This window comes from Sciurus vulgaris (genome assembly GCF_902686455.1).
Source record: "Sciurus vulgaris genome assembly, chromosome: 1".
In the NCBI taxonomy this organism is placed as follows: domain Eukaryota; kingdom Metazoa; phylum Chordata; class Mammalia; order Rodentia; family Sciuridae; genus Sciurus; species Sciurus vulgaris.
The window spans coordinates 206289931-206314309 of NC_136461.1; the positions used below are offsets into that span (position 1 = coordinate 206289931).

At 37.9% G+C, this 24379-nt stretch overlaps 1 protein-coding gene across 2 annotated transcripts in view; it reads left to right on the forward strand.

Moving 5' to 3' along the window:
• The window catches only part of LOC306648414 (uncharacterized protein), a 171603-nt gene extending 153859 nt beyond the window's left edge, over positions 1 to 17744 (forward strand). For both annotated transcript variants that reach the window (XR_013760373.1, XM_079118555.1), the window contains 2 exons: positions 15813 to 15937; positions 17468 to 17744. Coding sequence is in view for 1 of the 2 variants with exons in the window: in XM_079118555.1 (XP_078974681.1) it covers positions 15813 to 15929 (117 nt within the window). In the remaining variant the exon portion in view is untranslated. The remainder of the gene's footprint in view (positions 1 to 15812; positions 15938 to 17467) is intronic.
• Positions 17745 to 24379: the final 6635 nt, after the last annotated feature.

Consider the following 24379-nt stretch of genomic DNA (forward strand, 5'->3'; position numbering starts at 1 on the left):
TCAATAAATGGGCTCAGGAACTGGGCAGACACTTCACAGAAGATATACAGGTGATCAACAAATAGATAAAAAAGTGTTCAGTATCTCTAGTAATTAGAGAGATGCAAATCAAAACCACCCTAAGATTTTATCTCACCCCAATTAGAATGGCTATTATCAAGAACAGAAGCAATAATCAGTGTTGGTATGGATGTGGGGAAAAAGGCACACTCATACATTGCTGGTGGAGTTGTAAATTGGTGCAGTCACTCTGGAAAGCAGTACGGAGATTCTTTAGAAAACTTAGATGGACCCATTATTTGATCCAGTTATCCCACTTCTCAGTTTATACCCAAAGGACTTAAAATCAGCAGAGTACACTAACACAACTGTAGCATGTTTATAGCACCTCAATTCCCAAAGCTATATTGTGGAACCAACCTAGATGCCCTTCAATAGATGAATGGGTAAAAAACTGTGGTATACATACACAATGGAATATTACTCAACCATGAGGAATAATAAAATGATGGTGTTTGCAGGTAAATGAATGAAGTTGGAGACTATCATGCTAAGTGAAATAAGCCAATCCCCAAATCCAAAGGCCATATGTTTTCTCTGATAAGTAGAAGATGATACATAACTGTGGGGGGGACATGGGGAGGGATAAGAGAATAATAGAGGAACTTTGGATTGTGTAGAGGGAAATGAGGGGTGGGGGAAAGAAAGATAGTGGAATGAGATAGACATTATCATCCTATGTACATGTAAGATTACATGAATGGTGTGACTCTACATTGTGTATAACCATAGAAATGAATAGTTTGTACCCCATTTGTGTACAATGAATCAAAATACAGTATGTAAAAATAAAATTAAAAAAAAAGAGAGAGACAACATCAATAACCAGACAGACATTAAATGGAAAGTTTGACGTTTAATCACCAAAATGAAAAAATTCACAAGAAGGACTTGACAGTAGATTTGAAATGACAGAAGAAATAATCTGTGAAATAGATGAGAAGTAAATATAAATTACACAATCTGAAGAACAGAGTGTAAAAATAATGAGACTCAGAAAATGTAAGACTTGATAAATAGTGTTTACCAATACATATATATCAATAAATGTTGTTCATCAGTAAACATGTTAGGAAAACTGAGTATCCACAGAGAACAAATTTGGGCCCTTACTCACATATACAAAAATTAAATCAAAACATCTTAAAGATGTCAGGGTAAAATCTGAAACAGTAAAACTACTAGAAGACAATGTGTTAAAAATGTCTAGGACATTGGTCTGGCTGGGATTTTTTGGATCTGATCCAAAAAATAGAGGCACAAAAGCAAAAATTGACACATGACATTGCATCAAACTAAAAGGCTGTGGAGAGCAAAGGACACATTAATAAAGTGAGGAGGAAAACTATAGAAAGGGAGAAAATATTTGCAAACCACACACTCAATAAGAGGTTGATAGCCAACATACACAAGAAACTCAGTAAACCTCAACAGCAGGAAAACATAATCTGGTTTTAAAATGGGCAAAATAACTGAATAGACATTTCCCAAAAGAAGACATACAAATATCAGGGATATAAGAACATGTTTAGCATCACAAGTAATCAACTATTTGCAAACCTAAACCTCGATGCAATATCATTTCACACTTGTGACGCTACCAGAGGCTGGGTGAGGTGAGGGGAGGGTGGGATGTAGAAGTTTGACCAAGATCAATAGTACTGATCAGATAATGGACTACAATGAACTATAATGAACTGTAATGAACTGATTAATGATAATGACCTGTATTTGTTTACTGTAGAAGAAAGGATTTTAAATATTTTTAGCATGAAGAAATGAAAGAAGGGCTAGGGAGATAGCTCAGTTGGTAGAGTGCTTGTCTTGCAAGCACAAGGCCCTGGGTTCGATCCCTGGTACCGCAGGGGCGGGGGGGGGGGGAACGAGAAAAAGAAATGAAAGAAATGTTTGAGGAGCTAGACACGTGTATCAAAAATTGCACGGTACCCTATAAACATATGTAATTGTTGTGTACCTGTAAAATTTTTTGGAAAGAAAAAAGATTAAATAAAGAAATATCTAAGAAAGGAAATTATAAAAAGAGGGTAGCTGAGGATGTGAAGACAAAGGAATCCAGGAAGACTATAGGTGAATGTAAATTAGCATAGCCATATGAAATGCAGCCTGGAGTTTCTTCAAAAGAAGTGAAAATTGAACTACCATAGGATCCAGCAAATTCACTTCTGGGTCTATGTTCACAGGAAAGGAAATCAGTATGCTGTAGAGTCACCTGCAGTCCCATGTCCACTGCAATACTCTTACAATAGCCAGGAATGGGGTCATCCAAATGTTCACAAATGCATGAATAAATTAAAAGATATGGCATGTACCCCAAATGGGACACTATTCTGTCTTATACACAAAGATACCCTGCAGTTTGTGATCACACTAATGAACAGGAGGACATTATTCTAAGTGAAAAAACTCAGGTTCAGGAAGATAGATCCTGCAAGATCTCACTTACATGTGGCATCTAAAAACATCAAAGTCATAGACAGACAGTGGGATGTTGGTCCCGGAACTGGGAGGGGCAGAGTTGAGACTACTAGTACCAGGATTCAAAATTTCTGTTACACAGGGGGAACCATTTCAGAAGATTTTTTGTACAATGTGATGGTTACAGTTAACATTTAACTGTGTACTTGAAAATTGCAACAGCAGTAGATTTTAAATGTTCTCACCAAAAAAAAAAACAAAAACCTTAAGTTTGTGAGGCAATGGATATACTAATGAGGTTTAGTTAGCATTCCACATTACTTACATACATCAAAATGTGTTTTTTTTAATTATTCATATTTTTTATTTTTACAGACTGCACAAATGGGGTACATCACTTCGTTTCTATGGTTGTACATGATGTAGATTCATACCATTTGTGTAATCATAGGGTAATGATGTCTGTTGCATTCCACCATCTTTCATACCCCCTCCCTCTCATTTCCCTCTACATAATCTAAAGTTCCTCCATTCTTCTCTCACCACCCACCCCCACCATCATTATATATCATCATGCACTTACCAGGGAAAATAGGATTGGCTTATTTCACTTAGCATGATATGCTTCAATTACATCCATTTATTTGCAAATGCCATAATATTATTCTTCTTTTTGACTGAATAATATTCCTTTGTGTTTCTATACCACAGTTTCTTTATCCATTTAGCTGTTGAATGGCATCTAGGTTGGTTCCATAATCTAGCTATTGTGAATTGCACTGCTATAAACAGTGATGTGACTGCGTTACTGTGGTATGCTGATTTTAAGTCCTTTGGCTATGAACCTTAATAAGATTCCCAAACCACGAGAAATCAAAGCAAGAGTCAATAAATGGGATGGACTCAAACTAAAAAGTTTTTTCTAAGCAAAGGAAACAATCAAATAATGTGAAAAGAGAGCCTATAGAGTGGGAGAAAATTTTTTCCACATGCACTTCAGATAGAGCACTTATCTCCAAAATTTACAAAGAACTTACAAAACTTGACACCAGAAATATAAAGAACCCAGTCAATAAATGGGCGAAGGAACTGGACAGACATTTTACAGAAGAAGATACACAGGTAATGAATAAATATATGAAAAAGTGTTCAACATCTCTAGTAATTAGAGAAATGCAAATGAAAACAACTCTAAGATTTCATCTGACTCCAATTAGAATGGCAATTATCAAGAACACAAACAATAATAGATGTTGGTGTGGATGTGGGGAAAAAGGCACACTTGTACCTTGCTGGTGGAGTTGCAAATTGGTGAAGCCACTCTTGAAAGCAGTGTGGAGATTCCTCAGCAAACTTGGAATGGACCCACATTTTGACCCAGTTATCCCACTCCTAGGTTTATACTCAAAATATGTTTAATGCCATAAATATATACAGTCTTTGTGTGTCAATTTAAAAAATTTAAAATCCTAGCTAGAAAAAACCCAGATATTCTATTCTCAATAAAAATGTCTTTCATAAATGAGGTGAGAAATTTCTGCTTTCTCCAAGAAAGAATTAACTGCCAGAAGAGCTGCCTCAGAGGGTCAGAACCCAGGACACTGAACAAAGCATACACAGCAAGAGTTTTAAGCATTGGATTTATGAGCATTGATCTTGTAACCTGCTACTTTACTAAATTCACTTATGAGTTCTAAGAGTTTTCTGGTGGAATTTCCAGGTTCCTCTAAATATATAATCATGTCATCAGCAAAGGGATAGTTTGAGTTCTTCTTTTCCTATTCGTATCCCTTTAATTTCTTTGGTTTGTCTAATTGCTCTGGCTAGAGTCTCAAGAACGATGTTGAATAGAAGTGGTGAAAGAGGGCATCCCTGCCTTGTTCCAGTTTTTAGGGGAATGCTTTCAGTTTTTCACCATTTAGAATGATATTAGCCATGGGCTTAGTGTAGACGGCCTTTACAATGTTAAGGAATGTTCCCACTATCCCTATTTTTTCTAGTGTTTTGAGCATGAAGGGGTGCTGTATTTTATCAAATGCTTTTTCTGCATCTATTGAAATAATCATGTGATTCTTGACTTTAAGTCCATTGATATGGTGAATTACATTTATTGATTTCCTGATGTTGAACCAACCTTGCATCCCTGGGATGAAACCCACTTGATCATGGTGCACTATCTTTTTAATATGTTTTTGTATGCGATTTGCTAAAATTTTGTTGAGAATTTTTGCGTCGATGTTCATTAAGGATATTGGTCTGAAATTTTCTTTCCTTGATGAGTCTCTGTCTGGTTTAGGTATCAATGTGATATTGGCTTCAATTCATTTTTATACATAAGTGATGAATCTTCAGAAAGAGAAATTAGGAAAACTACCCCATTCACAATAACCTCAAAAAAAAAATAAAATACTTGGGAATCAATCTCACAAAAGAGGTGAAAGACCACTACAATGAGAACTATACAACACTAAAGAAAGAAATTAAAGAACACCTTAGAAGATGGAAAGATCTTCCATGTTCTTGGATAGGAAGAATTAATATTGTCAAAATGGCCATACTACCTAAAGTGCTATACAACTTCAATGCAATTCCAATTAAAATCCCAATGACATACCTTACAGAAATAGAGCAAGCAATTATGAAATTCATCTGGAAGAATAAGAAACCCAGAATAGCTAAAGCAATCCTTAGCAGGAAGAGTGAGACAGGGGGTATTGCAATACCAGATCTTCAACTCTACTACAAAGCAATAGTAACAAAAACGGCATGGTATTGGTACCAAAATAGAAAGGTAGATCAATGGTACAGAATAGAGGACACGGACACAAACCCAAATAAATACAATTTTCTCATACTAGACAAAGGGGCCAAAACTATGCAATGGAGAAAAGATAGCGTCTTCAACAAATGGTGCTGGGAGAATTGGAAATCCATATGCAACAGAATGAAACTAAACCCATATCTCTCACCATGCACGAAACTAAACTCAAAATGGATTAAGGACCTCAGAATCAGACCAGAGACCCTGCAGATTATAGAAGAAAAAGTAGGTCCAGATCTTCAACATGTCGGCTTAGGACCAGACTTCCTTAACAGGACTCCCATAGCACAAGAAATAAAAGCTAGAATCAACAACTGGGATAGATTCAAACTAGAAAGCTTTCTCTCAGCAGAGGAAACTATCAGCAATGCGAAGAAAGAGCCTACAGAGTGGGAGAATATCTTTGCCAATCATACTTCAGATAGAGCACTAATCTCCAGAATCTATAAAGAACTCAAAAAACTCTACTCCAAGAATTCAAATAATCCAGTCGACAAATGGGCTATTACCATCTCTAGTAATAAGAGAAATGCAAATCAAAACCACCTTAAGATTCCATCTCACCCCAATTAGAATGGCGATTATCAAGAATACGAGCAACAACAGGTGTTGGCGAGGATGTGGGGAGAAAGGTACACTCATACATTGCTGGTGGGGCTGCATATTAGTGCAGCCACTCTGGAAAGCAGTGTGGAGAGTCCTTAGAAAACTTGGAATGGACCCTCCATTTGACCCAGCTATCCCACTCCTTGGCCTATACCCAAAGGACTTAAAATCAGCATACTACAGAGATACAGCCACATCAATGTTCATAGCTGCTCAATTCACAATAACCAGACTGTGGAACCAATCTAGATGCCCTTCAATTGATGAGTGGACAAAGAAACTGTGGTATATATATACAATGGAATATTATTCAGCCATAAAGAATGATAAAATTATGGCATTTGCAGGCAAATGGATGAAATTGGAGAATATCATGCTAAGTGAGATAAGCCAATCTCAAAAAGCCAAAGGACAAATGATATTGCTAATAAGTGGATGATGACACATAATGGGGGGAGGGAAGGGTTAGTGTTAGGGTTAGAGTTAGGGTTAGGGAGGGGGGCAAGTATGGAGGAAGGAAGCACTGTATAGAGGGAAAAGAGGGGTAGGAGGGGTGGGGGGAAGGGAAAAAATAACAGAATGAATCAAACAACATTACTCTATGTAAATTTATGATTACACAAATGGTATGCCTTTACTCCATGTACAACCAGAGAAACAACATGTATCCCATTTGTTTACAATAAAAAAAAAAAAAAAAGCGTTGGAAACACCCAGTGCAGCACAGCAATACCTAAGGGAAACAACTGAAGGGAGTCTTGCAATTTGCCCCATGCTTTGCATGGAGGCAGCTGCAGGCTGCAGCACAGACTAGGGTTCAGGGCGACCAAGCTAAAGGACTCCGGTGAGGAGCATTCCAGGAAGCTAAGAACCAAGGCGGCAGTGTCACCACAGCAGAGGCAACTAACACCAGACTTCTTAATGAAAGATGGAATTCCTCACTTCTGCTTTTGGGAATGGCGGGGAGCGTCACACCACTTGCATTTAACACTTTCTAAGCCGTATTCCGTACATTAAGAGAGTTAAAAAGAGACGGAAGACATAAAGAATGGAAATCTAGAAGCATCATTGACTTCATTTGCAAAGACAATACTGTTTTCTACAAATAATTTCTATAAATCATTAGTGGGTTAAGTTAGTTTAGAAGAAACAAATTCCAAATTCAATACACAAAAATTAGTTGTACTTGTCTGCACCAAATGAAAACTTGGAAATTGAAAATCTATATGATACATGTACTGCAGCATCAATATTTTTAAAATTAAAAAATGCATTCAGATAAATTTAGCAAAAAATGTGCAAGATATACTCATGAAAAGCTACAAATATTATTGATGAAATTAAAGGAAAGAGAAAGGAGTAGGGAGAGAATCATGTCATGATTCAAAATCATTAAAACTTCATTTTTTACTATTGGATTTAACAGAATCTCATACAGAATCTCAACAGTTTTTGGTATAGATTTTCTAGATGGTTTAAAAATTTTTATATAAGTGCAAAAGACTTAACACAGCCAAAATAATTTTGATAATGAAGCACAGATTTGGAAAAGATATATTATCAGATTCAATGTTGAGTATAAATTCACAGAATTTAAGGCATTTTATATTGCAGGAGGTTAAGGATATGAATCTGAGAAACAAAATACAGTCCCAGGAAAAGTCCATAAATATGATCAAATTGATTCTTTGCAAATTTGAGTTAGTAATTTAGTGGGAAAAGTACAGTCCAGCCATCAAATAGTGATGGAATTATTTTATATTCACACACACAAAAAAGCCAGCTCTTAATATGCACCACTAGTAAATTAAACCTTAAAATAGGTAGATGCACATATACATGCTAAAAGAATAAAACATGAAGAAGAAAATGTAAGGAGAAAATGTGAATTTTCATATTATTAGTTAAAGATTTCCCAAATTGGACACAATAAATAAATAAACAAAACACTTGTATATTTGACTTCATCGAATTCAACAAAACACATGCTACCTAAAATATATTTCATAAAATTTAAAGAAAAACAAAACTTAGGAGAAAATATTCATTATAGATAAATCTAAACAAGTGTTTATATTTAAAGTCTAATGTACAGAAATTTTTTATTTATCACATATTTAAATATAACATACATGTATGTATATAACTTTTAAAGTAAATAAGGCAAATAATATTGTAAAAATCATCTACTTGTAATATTAAAAATGTTGGTAAAGCATTGAAAATCTATGTCACTGATGACATATGAATGGCAAATAATACAGTAGTGGACATTAATTATCATTATTCATTAAAGAAAAGTAAAACTACAATGACATATAGCTACCCAAACACTAGCATGACTACCTTCTAAAAGTCTGATAATATCAGGCATTGTCAAGGTTCTGAAGCAGTCAGAAATCTCTTCCACTGCTTATGGGAATACAAACTATTACAGCTACTTTAGAAATAGTTTAAAATTCCTTATAAAGTTAATCATGCATTTATCTTAAAACCTTAAACTACTGTAAAAAAAAAGTACTATTTTTTGCAGTATTTTACATTTCTATATCTCCTTCAGTGACATATATTTTCAATTCCTCACTCACTTAATTACTTTTATAAATAAATAAGTTTTATAAGATCGTTTGCCTAGGTGTTTACTCATGACCACACAATCCTGCATCACGGAGATTTATAGTAACTGTATTTGTTGTATCCCTGAATTGAAAACGGCCATAATATAGCTGAATATTGAAGTACTTTTAAAGTACACATGTAGCACATCAATAAAATGGAATACAGTATTTGCCTTCACTACAATATGTGTAACTCTCTAAAGTAGCATGATGTCAGATTGAAGGGACTACACACTGAAGGTGACCCTGAGATTCCAGAATGACAAGGCATACTGATGGTCAGCCGAGGACTGGAGGAGGTGGCATAGTGGACCATTGCCTAGGAAGGGGCAGAGTCCCTTCTGAAGGACTGGGAATTTTCTGCATTTTGATGGAGGTGTACTGCATAAGGTTGTGGAAACTCATGGAAGTGTACCCTTTAAATGGATGAATTTCATTGCATGTAAATTATAGCTCCAGAAACTAGTTTACAAGTAAATGGAGGTTTTCTAAAAAGTGCATTTGTAGTAATGAAAGCTAAAAGAAATCATTAACTTATGATATGCTAAAAGAAGTTTCTGGAGAGGAAATACAATTCCTGAAACTCTAGAAGCAAGAAAGAGTATTGAAAACAGTAGTTATTAAACTAAATATAAATGGATATTGATATATTTCTGATTGTAGATCATGAAATCCTACCACGGAGAGAAGGTAAGTGGTACTAAGAAAGAGTCCTCCTGAAAGTGAGGTAGCCAGGGCTTTGTGCAGTCTCAGTGGGAAGCAGGGAATCAGGGAAGCTTCCTCCAGAACTCCAGACCTCACATCAAGCGGACAGCAGTGGTGGGCTGGTACTGAGCAAGGTAAGCTCGCTCTGTCCTACATGAAACCGAGGCACCTAGATCATATCCAGCTCATCTCACGCCAGACTCACGCCAACCCCCTCACTAACTGTCTGATACAAAAGTGGAATTTTCTTAAACAGAAGTAAATATTACTTCCCTCACTCTTACTGTTCTTTTTTTTTTTTTTCTGAAGGAATTTTTAAATTTATTTTTATTTTTCAGACTGCATTTTGATTCATTGTATACAAATGGGGTACAACGTTTCATGTCCATGGTTGTACACAACGTAGAGTCACACCATTCATGTAATCATGCATATTCATAGGGTAATCATGTCTGTCTCACTCTACTATCTTTCCTTCCCCTACCTTCTCCCACCCCATTTTCCTCTACACCATCCAAAGTTCCCTGAAGGAATATTTTTAAATAACTTAGTTTTCTAAAACTGCTAAAGATTATGTACCCCAATATTAAAAATAATAAAGATGACTTGAGTTTGAAATAGAGATTTTTATTATTGTATAAATACAGCATCATAATATTATACTCTCACTCTTCTTTAACACAATGTGCCACATGCAATTTTCTTTTAAAAAATGAGATAAAACAAAGGCATTATTTCCTTGCATCATCAAAAGATCAGATTTTCTACAGAATCAGACCCAGACGCAGCACAGAGATTTGAGTTCTTATCAAGTGATTTAAAATAAGCATGATAAAAAAGTTAAAAGGTAGAAGTCATATTTGAACAGTTGAGTCACTTCAGCAGAGATTATAAAAAAGGAGTCAAATAGAACTGTAAGACAGGAAATGCATGATACCTAAGATGAAGAATTATTTTTGAACTTCTCAGTATACTGAATAAAGCAATACAATTTGTGAATCTTAAAAGAAGATAATAAAAAAAAATTACTCAAACACAGAGATAAAGAAAGAAAAAAGAAAAAAAAAATGCAACACATTTGAGATCTGTGGAGAAGCATTACATTTTCCAAAATGTGTGATGTGTGGTGTGTGTAATTAGAATTCCAGAAGTTGAGAGAGAGGATAGACTGACAAAAAAAAAAAAAAAAAAAAAAATTAAAAATGAGGAAAAAGGATCAATATTTTATGTAATTAACAAAAGAGATCAAACAACATTGCCCTATGTAAATTCATGATTTTTAATTAAAATAAATAAATTTTAAAAAAGAGATCAATCCATATATCCAAGAAGGTCAGAAAAATCCTAAAAAGATCAAGTGAAAAGAATCAAACAATATAATCAGAAGAAAAAAGAAAAAAAAACACTCCTAAGGATGTTATGATGAAATAGCTAAGTAAAAAAAGAAAAGAAAAAAATGATGAAAACCTAAAAGGATTTGGAGTAAAGAGAAAGAACGGGAGAAAATAATTTCTCTCTCTATAGGAAACCAAATAGATTAAGTAGATAAGAATTATGTAATATAGAAAATGTGTTAATATTATCAATTTACTGGGCCTGCTGACAATTGTGTAATGATATATCCCAGAGGAGCAGAATTTGCAACCTCCTCAAAAGCACATGGAACACAGAGCAGATGGGACAAACAGAGGACAAATATCAAATTCCATAACTGAATCATATTAATATTGACATTAAATATAAACCATCTAAATGTCTGAATTCAAAGTCAAAGATGGTGCTCACTCTGGCAGCGAACATAGTAAAATTGGAACAATACTAAGATCAGCATGGACTCTGCATAAGGATGATACACAAATTTGTGAAGTGTTTCATATTTTTAGACATAAAGACAAGAATCACTTGATTATCTCAAGAGATGCAGAAAATAATTTGACAGAATACAGTACCTCTTCATGTTCAAAACACTAGAAAAACTAGGGATGGTAGCAACATACCTCAATGTTGTAAAAGCTATCCGTGCTAAGCCCAAGGCCAACATCATTCTAAATGGAGAAAAAAATAACATCATTCCCCCTAAAAACTGGAACAAGACAGGGATGCCCTCTTTCACCACTTCCACTCAACACAGTCCCTGAAACTCTAGCCACAGCAATCAGACAGATGAAAGCAATTAAAGGGATACAAATAGGAAAAGAACTCAAACTATCCTTATTTGTTGACAACATGATTCTATATTTAGAAAGACCCCAAAAATCCACCAGAAAATTTCTAAAGCTAATAAATAAATTCAGCAAAGTAGCAGGATATAAAGTCAACACCCATGAATCACCTGTGTTCCTATACATAAGTGATGAATCAATTGAAAGAGAAATTAGGAAAATAATCCCATTCACAAAAGCCTCAAAGAAAAGAAAATATTTGGGAGTCAATCTAACAAAAGAGGTGAAAGACTTCTAAAATGAAAACTACAGAACACTAAAAAAGGAAATTGGAGAAGACCTTAGAAGATGGAAAGATCTCCCATGTTCTTAGATAGGCAGAATTAATACTGTCAAAATGGTAATCCTACCAAAAACCCTATACAGATGTAACACAACTCCTATTAAGGTTCCAATGATGCTCCTTAAAGAAACAGAAAAAAGCAGTCATGAAATTCATTTGGAAAAATAAGAGGCCCAGAATAGCCAAAGCAATCCCTAGCATGAGAAGTGAAACAGGAAGCATCACAATACCAGACTTTAAATTATACTACAGAGTCGTAGTAACAAAAATGCCATGATACTGGTACCAAATCAGACATGAAGACCAATGATACAAAATAGAAGACACAGAGACAAACCCACATAAATACAGTCATCTTATACTAGACAAAGGCGCAAAAACATTCATTGGAGGAAAGATAGTCTCTTCAACAAATGGTGCTGGGAAAACTGGAAATTCACATTAGCAAAATGAAATTAGACCCCTATCTCTCACCCTGCACAAAACCCAACTCTGAGTGGATAAAGGACCTAGGCATTAGACCAGAGACCCTGCATCTACTAGAAGAAAAAGTAGGCCCAAATCTCCATCATGCCAGCTTAGGAACTGATTTCCTCAACAAGACTCTGATAGTGCAAGAAGTAAAATCAAAAACAAATAAATGGATGGTATCAACCTGAAAAGCTTCTTCACAGCAAAGGAAACAATCAATAATGTGAAAAGAGAGCCTTCAGAGTGGGAGAAAATCTTTGCCACCTGCACCTCAGAGAGAAAGAGCATTCATTAATCTCCAGGATATATAAAAAACTCAAGAAACTTAACACCAAAAAAAAAATCACAGATAACCCAATCAATAAGTGGGCACAGGAACTGAACACACTCTTCAAGAAATATGAATCATCAACAAATATGTGAAAAAAGGGTCAATATCTCTAGCATTAGAGAAATGCAAATTAAACTATGCTGAGATTTCATGTCACTCCAGTCAGAATAACAATCACCAAGAATACAAGTATCAAAAAATGTTGGCAAGGATGTGGGGGAAAAGGTACACTCATACATTGCTAGTGGCACTGCAAATTGGCTCAACTACTCTGGAAAGCATTATGGAGATTCCTCAGAAAACTTGTAATGGAAACAGCATTTGACCCAGTTATCCTCATCCTTGACATATTCCCAAAAGGCTTAAACTCAGCAACCTAGAGTGACTCAGCCATGTCAATGTTCATCATAGCTCAATTCACAATAGCTGTGCTATGGAACCAACCAAGGTGCCCTTCAACAGATGAGTGAATAAGGAAAATGTGGTACATACACACAATGGAGTATTACTCACATACAAAAGAATCAAATTATGGCATTTGCCAGTAAATGGATGGAACTGGAAGCTCATCATGCTAAGTGAAATAAGCCAATCCAAAAAAACCAGAGCATGAATGTTCTCTGTGATATGTGGATGTTGATTTACAATAGCAGGGGTAGTGGAGTTGGGAGAGGGAGGACTGAAGTTTCACCCAAGTGGACAGTGATTAGGGGGAAGGGAAAGGGCATGGGAGTGAGAAAGACAGTGGAATGAGTAGGACATAACTTTCCTACGTTCATATATGAATATATGATCAGCATGACTCCACATCACGCGCAACCAGAAGAATGGGAAGGTATACTCCATGTATGCATATGTCAAAATACATTCTGCTGTCATGTGTAACTAAAAGGAACGAACAAAAAAGGTTAAACAGTCATAGATGGTGACAACATTAGTCAAAACAAGTCAGCTCCATCTCTAAAGAAAGCAACCAGTAGGATGCTGATGTGTAGATAAGAAGGGATTTGTTAGGGAAATTGGCTCTGTTGATTGTGGGAGCTGAGAAGTCCATGAAGGCTGGGTGTGAAGGCTGGGAGCCAGGCAATGGTAGTGGGGAGCTCTCCTGTGGTCAGTGCAAGTCCAAAAGCCTCCGGAGTAGATGGCCACTGGTGTGGCCAACTGCCTCTGAACATTCCTTTGCAACACACCCAGAAAGAATGACTTAGTGATTTTCTGTGTATACCCTGGTCCAGTCAAGGTAACACCTAAAATCAATGTTCACATCAACATAACATTTGCTATTTATAAAATCCCACCTTTCTACAAAACCAATATTCACCAGTTAAAAAAAAAAAAAAAAAAAACTCTTTGAATATAAAGACCCAGTTTAGAGTAAAATAATAGAAAATAATTACATACCAGAAATACTAATAATAAGAATACTAGAGACAAAGTAACAAGAATACAAACTAAGGTAAACAGGTATATTTCAAAATGATAAATGAGTCAATTTATCTGGAAGATTAAACAATATTAAATGCACTTATGCCTAATAAAAGAGTTTAAAATAAAGAAAAAATAATAGAAAGGACAAATAACAGAAAGGACAAATCCATAATTTCAACACTTCTCTATCAGCAACTGAGTATAAGTAGAAAATCAGTATAAATATGGAAAATTGGCATAATGCTCTAATAATTCAACTTGACTTAATTTACAGTTTATCCAACCACACTTAAATATTCTTTATACATGAAAGTGGACTACTCACCAGTATAGACCAGATATGAACAATTTAAAAATCTCAATACATTTAAAGTAATTGAAATAATGTGGGTAGTTCTCTAGTTATAATGTAATAAATGATAAAGAGAAAAATACCAAAAATTCTCTGACACTTGTAATTTAAAGAAATGTACAAAATTGATCAAATTATTTTGTGTTCATGTATGTATATCTAACAATGAATCCCACTAATATGTATAATTATAATGCACCAATAATTCTTTTAAAATTGATGCACAAAATGCACTTATGATTAAAGAATAGATAATTTTAAAAATTCTTAAGAGAACAATCTAAAATGAATTATGTAAGCTTCTACCATAAGATAAAGAGGAAGAATAAATTAAATGAAAACATATAAAATTACGTAGCTGTTGGAATAGAACAGGTTTGTTTTTCAAGTAGTAGGAATATAGAATTAAAGGACTGATGATGCTAAAGAATATGATTAATTCAAATAAAATAAACATGGAAGGAAGGAATGATAGAAGGATGGACAGACTGACCCAGGGACCTGAAAAGGCTGAACGAGGATTAACTCCGGTTCCACCCTTGTTCTTTAGACTCACAGTGCTCTGCCCAGATGACAGGGTGTTGTAACACTGAAAACACAATCCTGGATAGAGAGACTAATGCTCCAGGGGATTAACTCTTCTTTGCGTTTATCCTGCTGGTGAGCATTTGGGGCAGGATATTTCCTAAATTCATCTGTTCCTGAGTCTCTTCTCTCTTTTCAATATGACCTTAATCCAAAAGTAGGTTTTTGCTTTAAGCGAGAATGTACACATATGTCAACATCTTTTATCCCGTAACTATTTATTTTTTTAACAAATCTTTTTGTACACAGAAGGTGACATGACAAAGTTAGTGGAATGAGCTTGGAAGTCAGAAAGCACTCTTTTAAACACACACACACACACACACACACACACACACAGGGAATGAAGTAACACATAAACCTCTGACTTCATAGCTGATTTTCTTCTTAAACTGTGTCTAAAATGGCTTACTCTGTTAAAATAAATGAAAAATTTTATAGTTTCTCATATAATGATGTTCATTATAATTGTATTTTTTAAAGAAGGAGAAAATTTGGAATCAATTTTAATGTCCAACAATTGTGTAATGATTGAACCATTAAATTAAAAAAAAAAAAACCCACTATATAAAATAATGACTAAGACACTAAGGTAATTGTTTTGAGGTTAACTGATACTGATTAGGATTAGGAAACAAAATCATTAAAATTTTGTAAAATACTTATTCCTACAAAATACCCTGCATCCATATGATATTCATCCCCACCCTTCATACCAAACATTAATACAAACTAAGGCAAAGAAGGCAGAGGCGGGTGTCCAGGCTCCACAAGGGAGCCAGGGCAAGCTGACCTTTCCTCTTCCTTGGCAGTGAATCAATAGCATGACCCTTGCTTTTACTCAAACAAGATGTCGATTCTGACTCTAACACTGTCCCCATTTTTATATCCCAGGCTCACCTTGGTTCTCCTGGACCAATTTCCCACCACTGCTTTGACCTCCATCCATTCACAGGCTGGTCATGGTGGGGGCAGCTCAAGAATCACAGATTTCCCAAGTACAAGCACTGAGTGATGAGGTGTGTATCCTGTGTCCCTCAATATTATTCCTATTATCTGGGAATACTTGAACAGACTGAGTTTCTGGAAAGTGTATCACAGAGTGACAGGAAGAAAAACATAGTTTCTAGTGGAAGATCAGAGTAGATAATCTGATGCTTTTTTTTTCATTTTTTTACTGCACATGTCTGTGATAGAAGCAAATGCAATTTTTATGTAGTTATGAGAAGGAAAATTGAAATGGGCTCATTTCATAGCATTATATGCCCGTGCACTTGTTCTAGCTTCCTGCAATTGCTGCTCACCACTCTGGTGTAATTGCATAGGTCATTTGTGGGAAAGCATAATTATACCTCGAGGTAATGGTCCCTCATGCATTATTAAGTGGTGGATTTTTCTAAAGTAGAGAGAGAAATCCAGGCTGGGGCTGGAACACAGAATCATCAGATCAGAAGGGCTAAGAGACCTGCCTAGCCTTTTTTGATGCCCCACTTCTGCCTAGGATGTCTTTGGTGAACACACTGACCCCTTTGCAGTGTAGTTTCTTTTCACATTATGGTCTTTTTCACTAACACAAGGACCTTGGAAAGTGATAAAGGATGGAATCCCGCTGCATTTCCTCAGCACCTAGCACACAGCCTGGCACAGAATCTAAAACTCGACATTTTCTGCCAGCAGAAAGACTGTTGAGGGGATTGCCAAGAGGGACCTGGGAGATGGATTTTCTTTGGCAGTTATGTTCTAGTCAAGTACATCTCAGTGGAGAAGGAGACGGCTTTGTAGTACACCTGCCCTCAGTTTTCAAACAGGAGGAGCCAGGAGAGAATGAAAGATGTCGGACTCAGAGACAAGCTGGTGTGAACATCTCTGCTGCCTCCCAGCATGTCAGTGAACCTCTGTGAATTTCAGAATGCCCACAGATGAAGAGGTAGATCACATACCTACTGCTGGGAAGTGCCAGGTTCCAATGATATGGAGCACCTGACAGAGAAGATGGCAGTGCAGAGTCACCGAGAGCCTACCAATGTGGCAAATGGTGAAGTCAGTCACCATGGGCTAGGCCTGGCCTAGGGCGATTGACACTTAGTGGACATTTTTTTCTTTCAAAGTCTACATACCAGTCAGTTATGATGTGCAAACTGTGTTAGGTTCTGGTGTGCAACAGTGAGCAAGACACAGCCAAGTGGGGGACACACACACAAGCAGGATCAGTACCATCCTGCAGGCTTTACCTCAGATTACTAACACAGGTGAAGTTCGTTCTCCATTCACTCCCCATTTGAATGGTTTAATACTTTAAAGAAGAAAGTACATTTGTAAATTAACCAAACTATGGTTAATAAGATATTTAAAGCACTTACATTAGGGCTTGACACATTGCTCAGTAAATGTGAGCTATATTATTCACAGGAAAATGCCTGCAGACTTCGATTCCTTTGTTTTAAAATTAAATTTGTAAAATAATTATAACCAAGTAGCAAAATAAAGCAAGGGAATGGGAGAAAAACAATTAGGGGCTCTAAGTTGTGTTTTCTTTATGTCATGATCAGGAAATACTTTCTGAGGGGGTGACTCGATCAAAGAACTGCCAATGAATGGAAGGAAGGAAGAAAGCATCAGTGGGGACAGCGTTAGGGACAGAGGCAGCAGCATGGGTAGAGGAGATGGAGTGCCCCAAGGACACCACATGGGTGGCAGCGTATCCCTGGCACGCAGGTTGTATCCAAAAACCAGTCAACATTTGGATGGTTCAGACTTGTGAAATTGCTGAACATTCATGAGTTAATTTCACGTGTACTAATTTGTTGATCCTCATAAATATCCCAGGATGTGGTTGTGTAAAGAGACTGGAAAGGTTTCTCCAGGTCAGGGGGATGCAAGACCTGAGCCCATATTTCCTAATTCATCTTGACGTTCTTTCTTCACTGACTCCCCTACTCTCCTCCTTGGGCTCCTTCCTTTCCTGTGTTTAAATACTGAAACTACCAGAAAACAGTGTGCAAAAAACTTGATGTTCAGGTAAGTCATGTAAAGTTGTAGGTGTTTTCTACTGTGCATGCGGTATTTCTCCATTTGGACAAATATCTTGGAGGAAGGATTATAAAAACTAAGAAAGAAGGGAAGAAAGAGAAAGGAAGGAAGGAAGGAAGGAAGGAAGGAAGGAAGGAAGGAAGGAAGGAAGGAAGGAAGGAAGGAAGGAAGGAAGGAAGGAAGGAAGGAAGGAAAGAAGGAAGGAAGGAAGGAAGGAAGGAGGAGAAAGAAAAGCAGGCAGATTTCATTCTGGATTGTTTTGACTTTTGATGGAGCAGGGATTTCTTGCCTTGTGCAGATCACATCCTGCTCTTGGCTGCTTCTCTTTCCATTCTTTTGAAGCCCTCTGTAGGACAATTGCATTTGCAAATTTATGGCACGATCACAAATTATAGAGGTGGTCATTGGACTCACATTTACAACCAACAGGCGTTCACACTGGTTCGTTCTTGGCACGGTGTGGCTGCTGCATGGCTCAGGCACAGACTTTTGAAATAGCTCTGATGGAGAAAAATGCTCATGGTGTTTGGGCCCAGATGCTCTCAGGGATCAGACTCCCCGGCTCTGCGCAGGCTCCTTGGAAGCCGTGCAGCTGGCACTGCTTGACCTGAAGCTTCCCGGTCATCAGGGACAGTATTATCTGAGCATCCTTCTGGATGGGCAGGGACAGCTTACATTCTATACCCTCTCAGGTCACAATGAGCGGAAGAGACTGACATATCTGTTTGATTCCAAACACAGTCATACCTTAATTATGATTTTCAAGAAGTTATTTAGCTATGCTGAGCATCTATTTTAGCAACTGTAAAGCAAACACAAAAGGTATATTTTATTCATTCTATCATTTTGTTCTGTTTGTTTTTGGAAAATTCAACCTGAACCTGTTTCAATTTTAAACCATCTCTATGCTCTATGGTCTTGTTTCTGGTGAATGTGCTGAATAGGTAATGAAAATAATTTCTTTTCCCTGTGGAAAATAGGCCCTGTCTTTGGATGTCTGGAGAAGACCAACGGTTTTGATCCCCTGGTGACTGAAGATTTTCAAGTCCTCATTTAAATTTCTAACTAATTGTTGACTTAAAATGTAAAAACCTATATAGAGACTTCCTACATGCCTCAATCTCCACCGCAGCATGAAGTCAAGTCATATAATGATTATAATATCACCATTAGCACACTAACCTTGGCACAATTCAATAAAGCACCTAATTTCAGGAGGTTTGCAATATTTGGGGGCTCATATTGTATCATTCTCTTTATTTTATTGTGAAATCATCAAGGAAGATGTTCTCAGAGATATAGGACCCCTATATTAGTGTTTGAATAAAGTCCTGACACAATAAATGAGGGGCTCCTGGGTAGAAGAAGCTGGATTGCAGAACATTGCAGGGACTCAAGCCCTAAGTGAAAGGGCCTTTTCCTTCTCTTCTCTTTGATTCATTCCTGCAGCTTCCAACAATGATACAACATACATAGATGTGTTGGGAACACACACACACAGTTAGGCCTGCACTGGGGAAGTGGCAGTGTCTCAACTGGTGACCACAAAAATGTCCAGAGCATAAACCCAGAACATCCTTAGGCAGGTACCCGTCATCAGAGCAGGGACTGTAGAGGGGCACGGTGCTGGGCTTTAAAGGCCAGGGACCACACCCCCTGGAGAAGTGTGTTGTGTAGCAAACACTTTGAGCTCTAGAAAGCAACTGTCCCTTTAAGGCAGAGGGCCCCAGCCTGGGAAAGACCAGCAGAGAGAATGGTGCAGGGCAGGCTCAAAAGTGGAAGCTTCTTCCTCTCTCCCTTCCCTCGTGGAATTTCTGAGAGGGCCTCGTGAAGCAAGCAGGCTCAGCACCGTGTTAGGAAAACAGTGTCATCCATTTAGAAGATTCTATTCTCCTTGTTCATGTTCTCCTCAGGAAGCTGGTTCCCAAACAGTCCAAGAATCCGAATGTTGGAAGATCCCCTAGAGAGTGACCAGTCCTGCCTTGTACCCAGTGCAGGATCCCACCCTTGGAATACTGACCAGGTTGCCTGACCATCTCTTGTAGGTAGACTGCTCAGAGTCCCTGCAGTGCGAGTCCAGGTGGAGGACAGAGTGCTGGTTTCATTCCTACCCATCCAAGTTCACCGGATGTTTCTTTCTTCACTGAAATTTTGAAAAGGGAAGTGTCACTGACCTAGACACCATTGCTCCTGGAGTTCCATTGGGTCCAAGATCCTGTAGAGCAGGCGAATTTTTGTGAAGCCTGGAGGAGGGAGTGAGCTGCCTGTTCTCCTACCTGACTCAGCTCTTGGGACATTTCTGGCATCCAGTTTTCACTCAGTTGCCAGGGCAGCTGTGATGACCATAGGGTTTCTGCTGGTTGAGTTCTGTGGTGTGCATGGATAGCTGCACTCCAGCTGGTTCCTTTGTGGCTATGAAGCATCAATCCTGAGATATCCTATCCTCTTAGAGGCTCTGTGAGTGCTGTATTGTAATAAACATCTCTTTCCCTTCTTACAGTAGCTAGATTGATGTTATTCTTAAAACAAGGATACTAATTAATAGGCCTTCACAGGTTCTCTATTATCTAAATAGTAAAGTGTGATATATTACTGTGATCGTCAAGTGTTGTGTGGATGAGCTCTGGGGACAGGCGATGTCTCATCTCTCACCCCTGTCTACACCCTGCACTTTCCTTCAATGCTTTGGCACAGAGATTCATGAATTACATTTTAAGAAAGCTTTGGTTTCCAAAAATTTACCTTTTATTGGGCTGACTCTGTGTCCTGAGATTTCATAGCAATTATTTTTGTTTGTGTGTATGTATAAGAAATCAACATTGGACACTAACCACATTTTATCGATGTTTCAAGGCTTTAGGCTTAGCAAACTTATTCATACAACTAGATAAAGTGTGAATATGTCAGCGATAACAAAGGTGTTCATTCGAAGTATAAAAGTTCATATAAATATGTTTTTGTTGAAACAAGTTTTAGTTAGCTATTTGTGGTTTCTGTGACCAAAAGAACAAAATATATTTTGCCTCAAAATTTCAGAGGTCTCTCTCAATTCATAGATGTCTGACTCCATTATTCTGGGTCCAAGGTGGGCAGAACATCATGGCTGAAGGTCGTGATGGATGAGACAGTTGAGGACATGGCAGCTAGGAAGCAGAAAGAGAGATCCAGTCACTGTGGACAAAATACAAACTCCAAAGGCACATCCACACACCTGCTACCTCCAGCCACACACTACCTACCTACAGTTACCACCAAGGTAATTTGTATCAGTGGATTAATCCACTTCATAGGTTACATCTCTCATAATTTAATCATTTAACCTCTGAAAATTCTTGCATTGTCTCACACATGAGCTTTTGGGGACATCTCATATCTAAACCACATTCTCTCCCTAGTCCCCAATAGCTCATGCCCATATCACATTTCAAAATACATTTAGTCCATTCCAGGAGTAACCACAGTCTTAGCAGTTCCAACATTGCCCAAAGTCCAAGTCGAATGTCTAAGACTCAAGGCAAACTCAGGAACGTGTCCCTGTAAAGATCAGATCAAGTCACATATACCCAACATATAGTGGCACAGAGTAAGGGGTTCCATTCCAAAATGGAAACATAGGGGCATAGAAAGAAGGAATGGGACTGAATACTGAAATACTGGGCAAACAAGTCTTGTCCCTCCACATCAGTATCTGGGATACATGGCATTGTGATGCTCTCTCCGAAGAGCTTGTGTAGCTCTACCTTATGTTGCTGGTTGCAGCCCACATGGCCTCTCTTGGTGTACTTCTGCTCAATTCCTGAAACTTTCCTCGTCAGAAGCCCCATGTTACTGTTGTCTTTCAATCTTAGGTCTCCATTATAGCTCCAGCTTCCTTCTCACATCTTCACACAATGCCCTCCCTAGGACTGTGTGCAGGGACTCCATGACCTCTATGTCCTTCCTTGGAAATCTTGGTGGAAACTTCCATGACCCCCTAACTCCAGCATCCTGCGTTCCTCAGAACCAGCACCATGTGGTTGACATCAAAGTCTGCCACCATATGAAACAGTAGCCAAGTCTCCTGGGACTATGGCTGCACTGCCTCTGAGTTCCTGGATCGCTGAGCACAGTGGAACAAATTCTTAGGCCCCTCTGTGCAAGTAATATGCCCCTATGATCTCCTCTGAAAGGCATGTTTACTTTCACATCCTTGGTCCTGAGATGAGTTTGGTCTTGCAAGTTCCTGAAATGCTCTTGATCCACCTTTCCTACTGGTTCTGGATAAAGTACTCTCCCATTCTTTAGCGGCTTTAACGTCTGTCTCTTTTAAAAATTATTTATTTATTTTATTTTTTACAGGCTGCATTTTGATTCATCGTACACAAATGGGGTACATCCTTTCATTTCTCTGGTTGTGCACATTGTAGATTCAGACAATTTGTGTAATCATACATGTACACAGGGTAGTGATGTCTGTCTCATTCCACCTTTTTTCATACCCCCCTCCCTCTCATTTCCCTCTCAGAAATCTAAAGTTCCTCCATTCTTCTCTCACTCCCACCCTCCACCCCCATTATGTATTGTCATCCATTTATCAGGGAAAACATTCGGACTTTCATTTTTTGGAATTGGCTTTAACAATAACAGCTTTCTTAACCCAGGTTTTACTTGCACTTTTCTTGTCAAACTGCAAGTTTTACTTTTTACTGGAATATTTTTTAATATAATATAAGCAAGTATGTAATATAGGTAAATAAACAGATTAATAATCATGCAGCACACATACTTCCAGTGGAATTTACATTTTGACAGAGTTAAACTGCAAGTTTTTCAAATATTTCTGCTCTACTTTCTGCTCCTGATAATACAGTAAGCTTAACTAAAAACCACCAGCAATATCCATGACACTGACTGAATGCTGTGCTGCCTTGAAATTTCCTCTACCTGATTAACTAGTCCAACACCTTTTACATTCAGGATATCACAGGATATGGACAAAATGCAGACTAATTCTTTGCCAGGATGTAACATGAGTTTCCCGTAGTCTAACCTGCAATAGAGTCCTCCTCCTCTGAAAACATACAAACCCATTTTGGTCTTCTGAATTTACACCAAAATTGCCCATTAAACTTCACTTACAACAAACTAAAGCTTTTCAGCTTTAAACAAGAACAACATAGAGGAAGAAGAATTTATTTTGGTTCACTCTTTCCGTAGTTTAGTCCACGGTCAGCTGACTCTATGCTCTGGGGCGGAGATAAGGAGTGACGTCATGGTGGAAGGACATGTAAGAGGAAACTTGCTCAGGACATGGCACAAAAGAAGCAAAGAGATCACACTTTGCTCACCAGGGACAAAATATAAACCCCAAAGGCATGTCCCTGTGACCCACCGCTTCCAGTCACACCCCTCCGGCCTATAGTTACCAGCCAGTTAAGTCATATCAGCAGATTACTACACTAATTAAGCTACATCTCTCATAGTCTAATCGTCTCACCTCTGAAAATTCTTGCATCGTGTCACACATGAGATTTGGGGAGACACCTCAGATGCAAACATACATCATTAAAAATGAATCATTAGGAACAAATGTCTGGGAGGAGGAAATGTTGAAGATGTGGCCGGGACTCAGCTGGAAACAAAGAAACAAGACAGCTGTGGCAAAAGATTTCTAAGCAAATTTATAAGGGAAAACCAAGAGCAAAGACCTTGGGGCAGATTACAGCTTAGAGTCTATGAGGAATCCAAGGAGAACTGTATACATACAAAGCAGTGAAGGAGGGGAAGGGTGGTCAGTGGCCAGAGAGGGAGGAACTGGACATTGCAACACGTCTGGGCAGCGAGGGTTCTGGTTCTGACCTGCTGAATTTCCCTCTCTCCTGACGATGCTCAGCAGTTTGAAGACTCTAGACAAAGTGGATGTGGGGCCAACCTCAAAGGTTCACGTGGAGGCGGCTAAAGGAGCTGGCTGAGAGGGATGGCTCAAGTGTTGTAGTCTGGCTTCTGTGGAAGTCACATTACCAGAAATGAGGCTTGCTGATGTGTCACCTCTGCTAGGGAAAAATCCGCCTGGTTTGTGACCAAAGCCATTTTACAGTGGCTGCATGGATTCACCTTCTTGCTTTTCTAGACTGAAGGAATCCACTAAACTGCTTTCCGCCTACTTTCCTCTGCTCCCTCTCCTCTCTCACTCTTTAGCCCCCTCCCCTCCATCACTAGCTGCCTCTGCACTTTGTTCCATGTGCATTACCTCTGATATCCATGACCACTTTGCAACAAATGTGCAATTATTTCCATTTCACAATTAAGAACAGTGAGTCATAGGGACGGTAAGTATACTGAGCAAATTTGTATACTGAGTATGCGGTAGAGTCAGGATGTTAACCTACTGGACTCAAAGTTTAAGTTTTTTCTTCTTCTGTGTTTCATCAAGCTATGGTCTCCAACGGGTG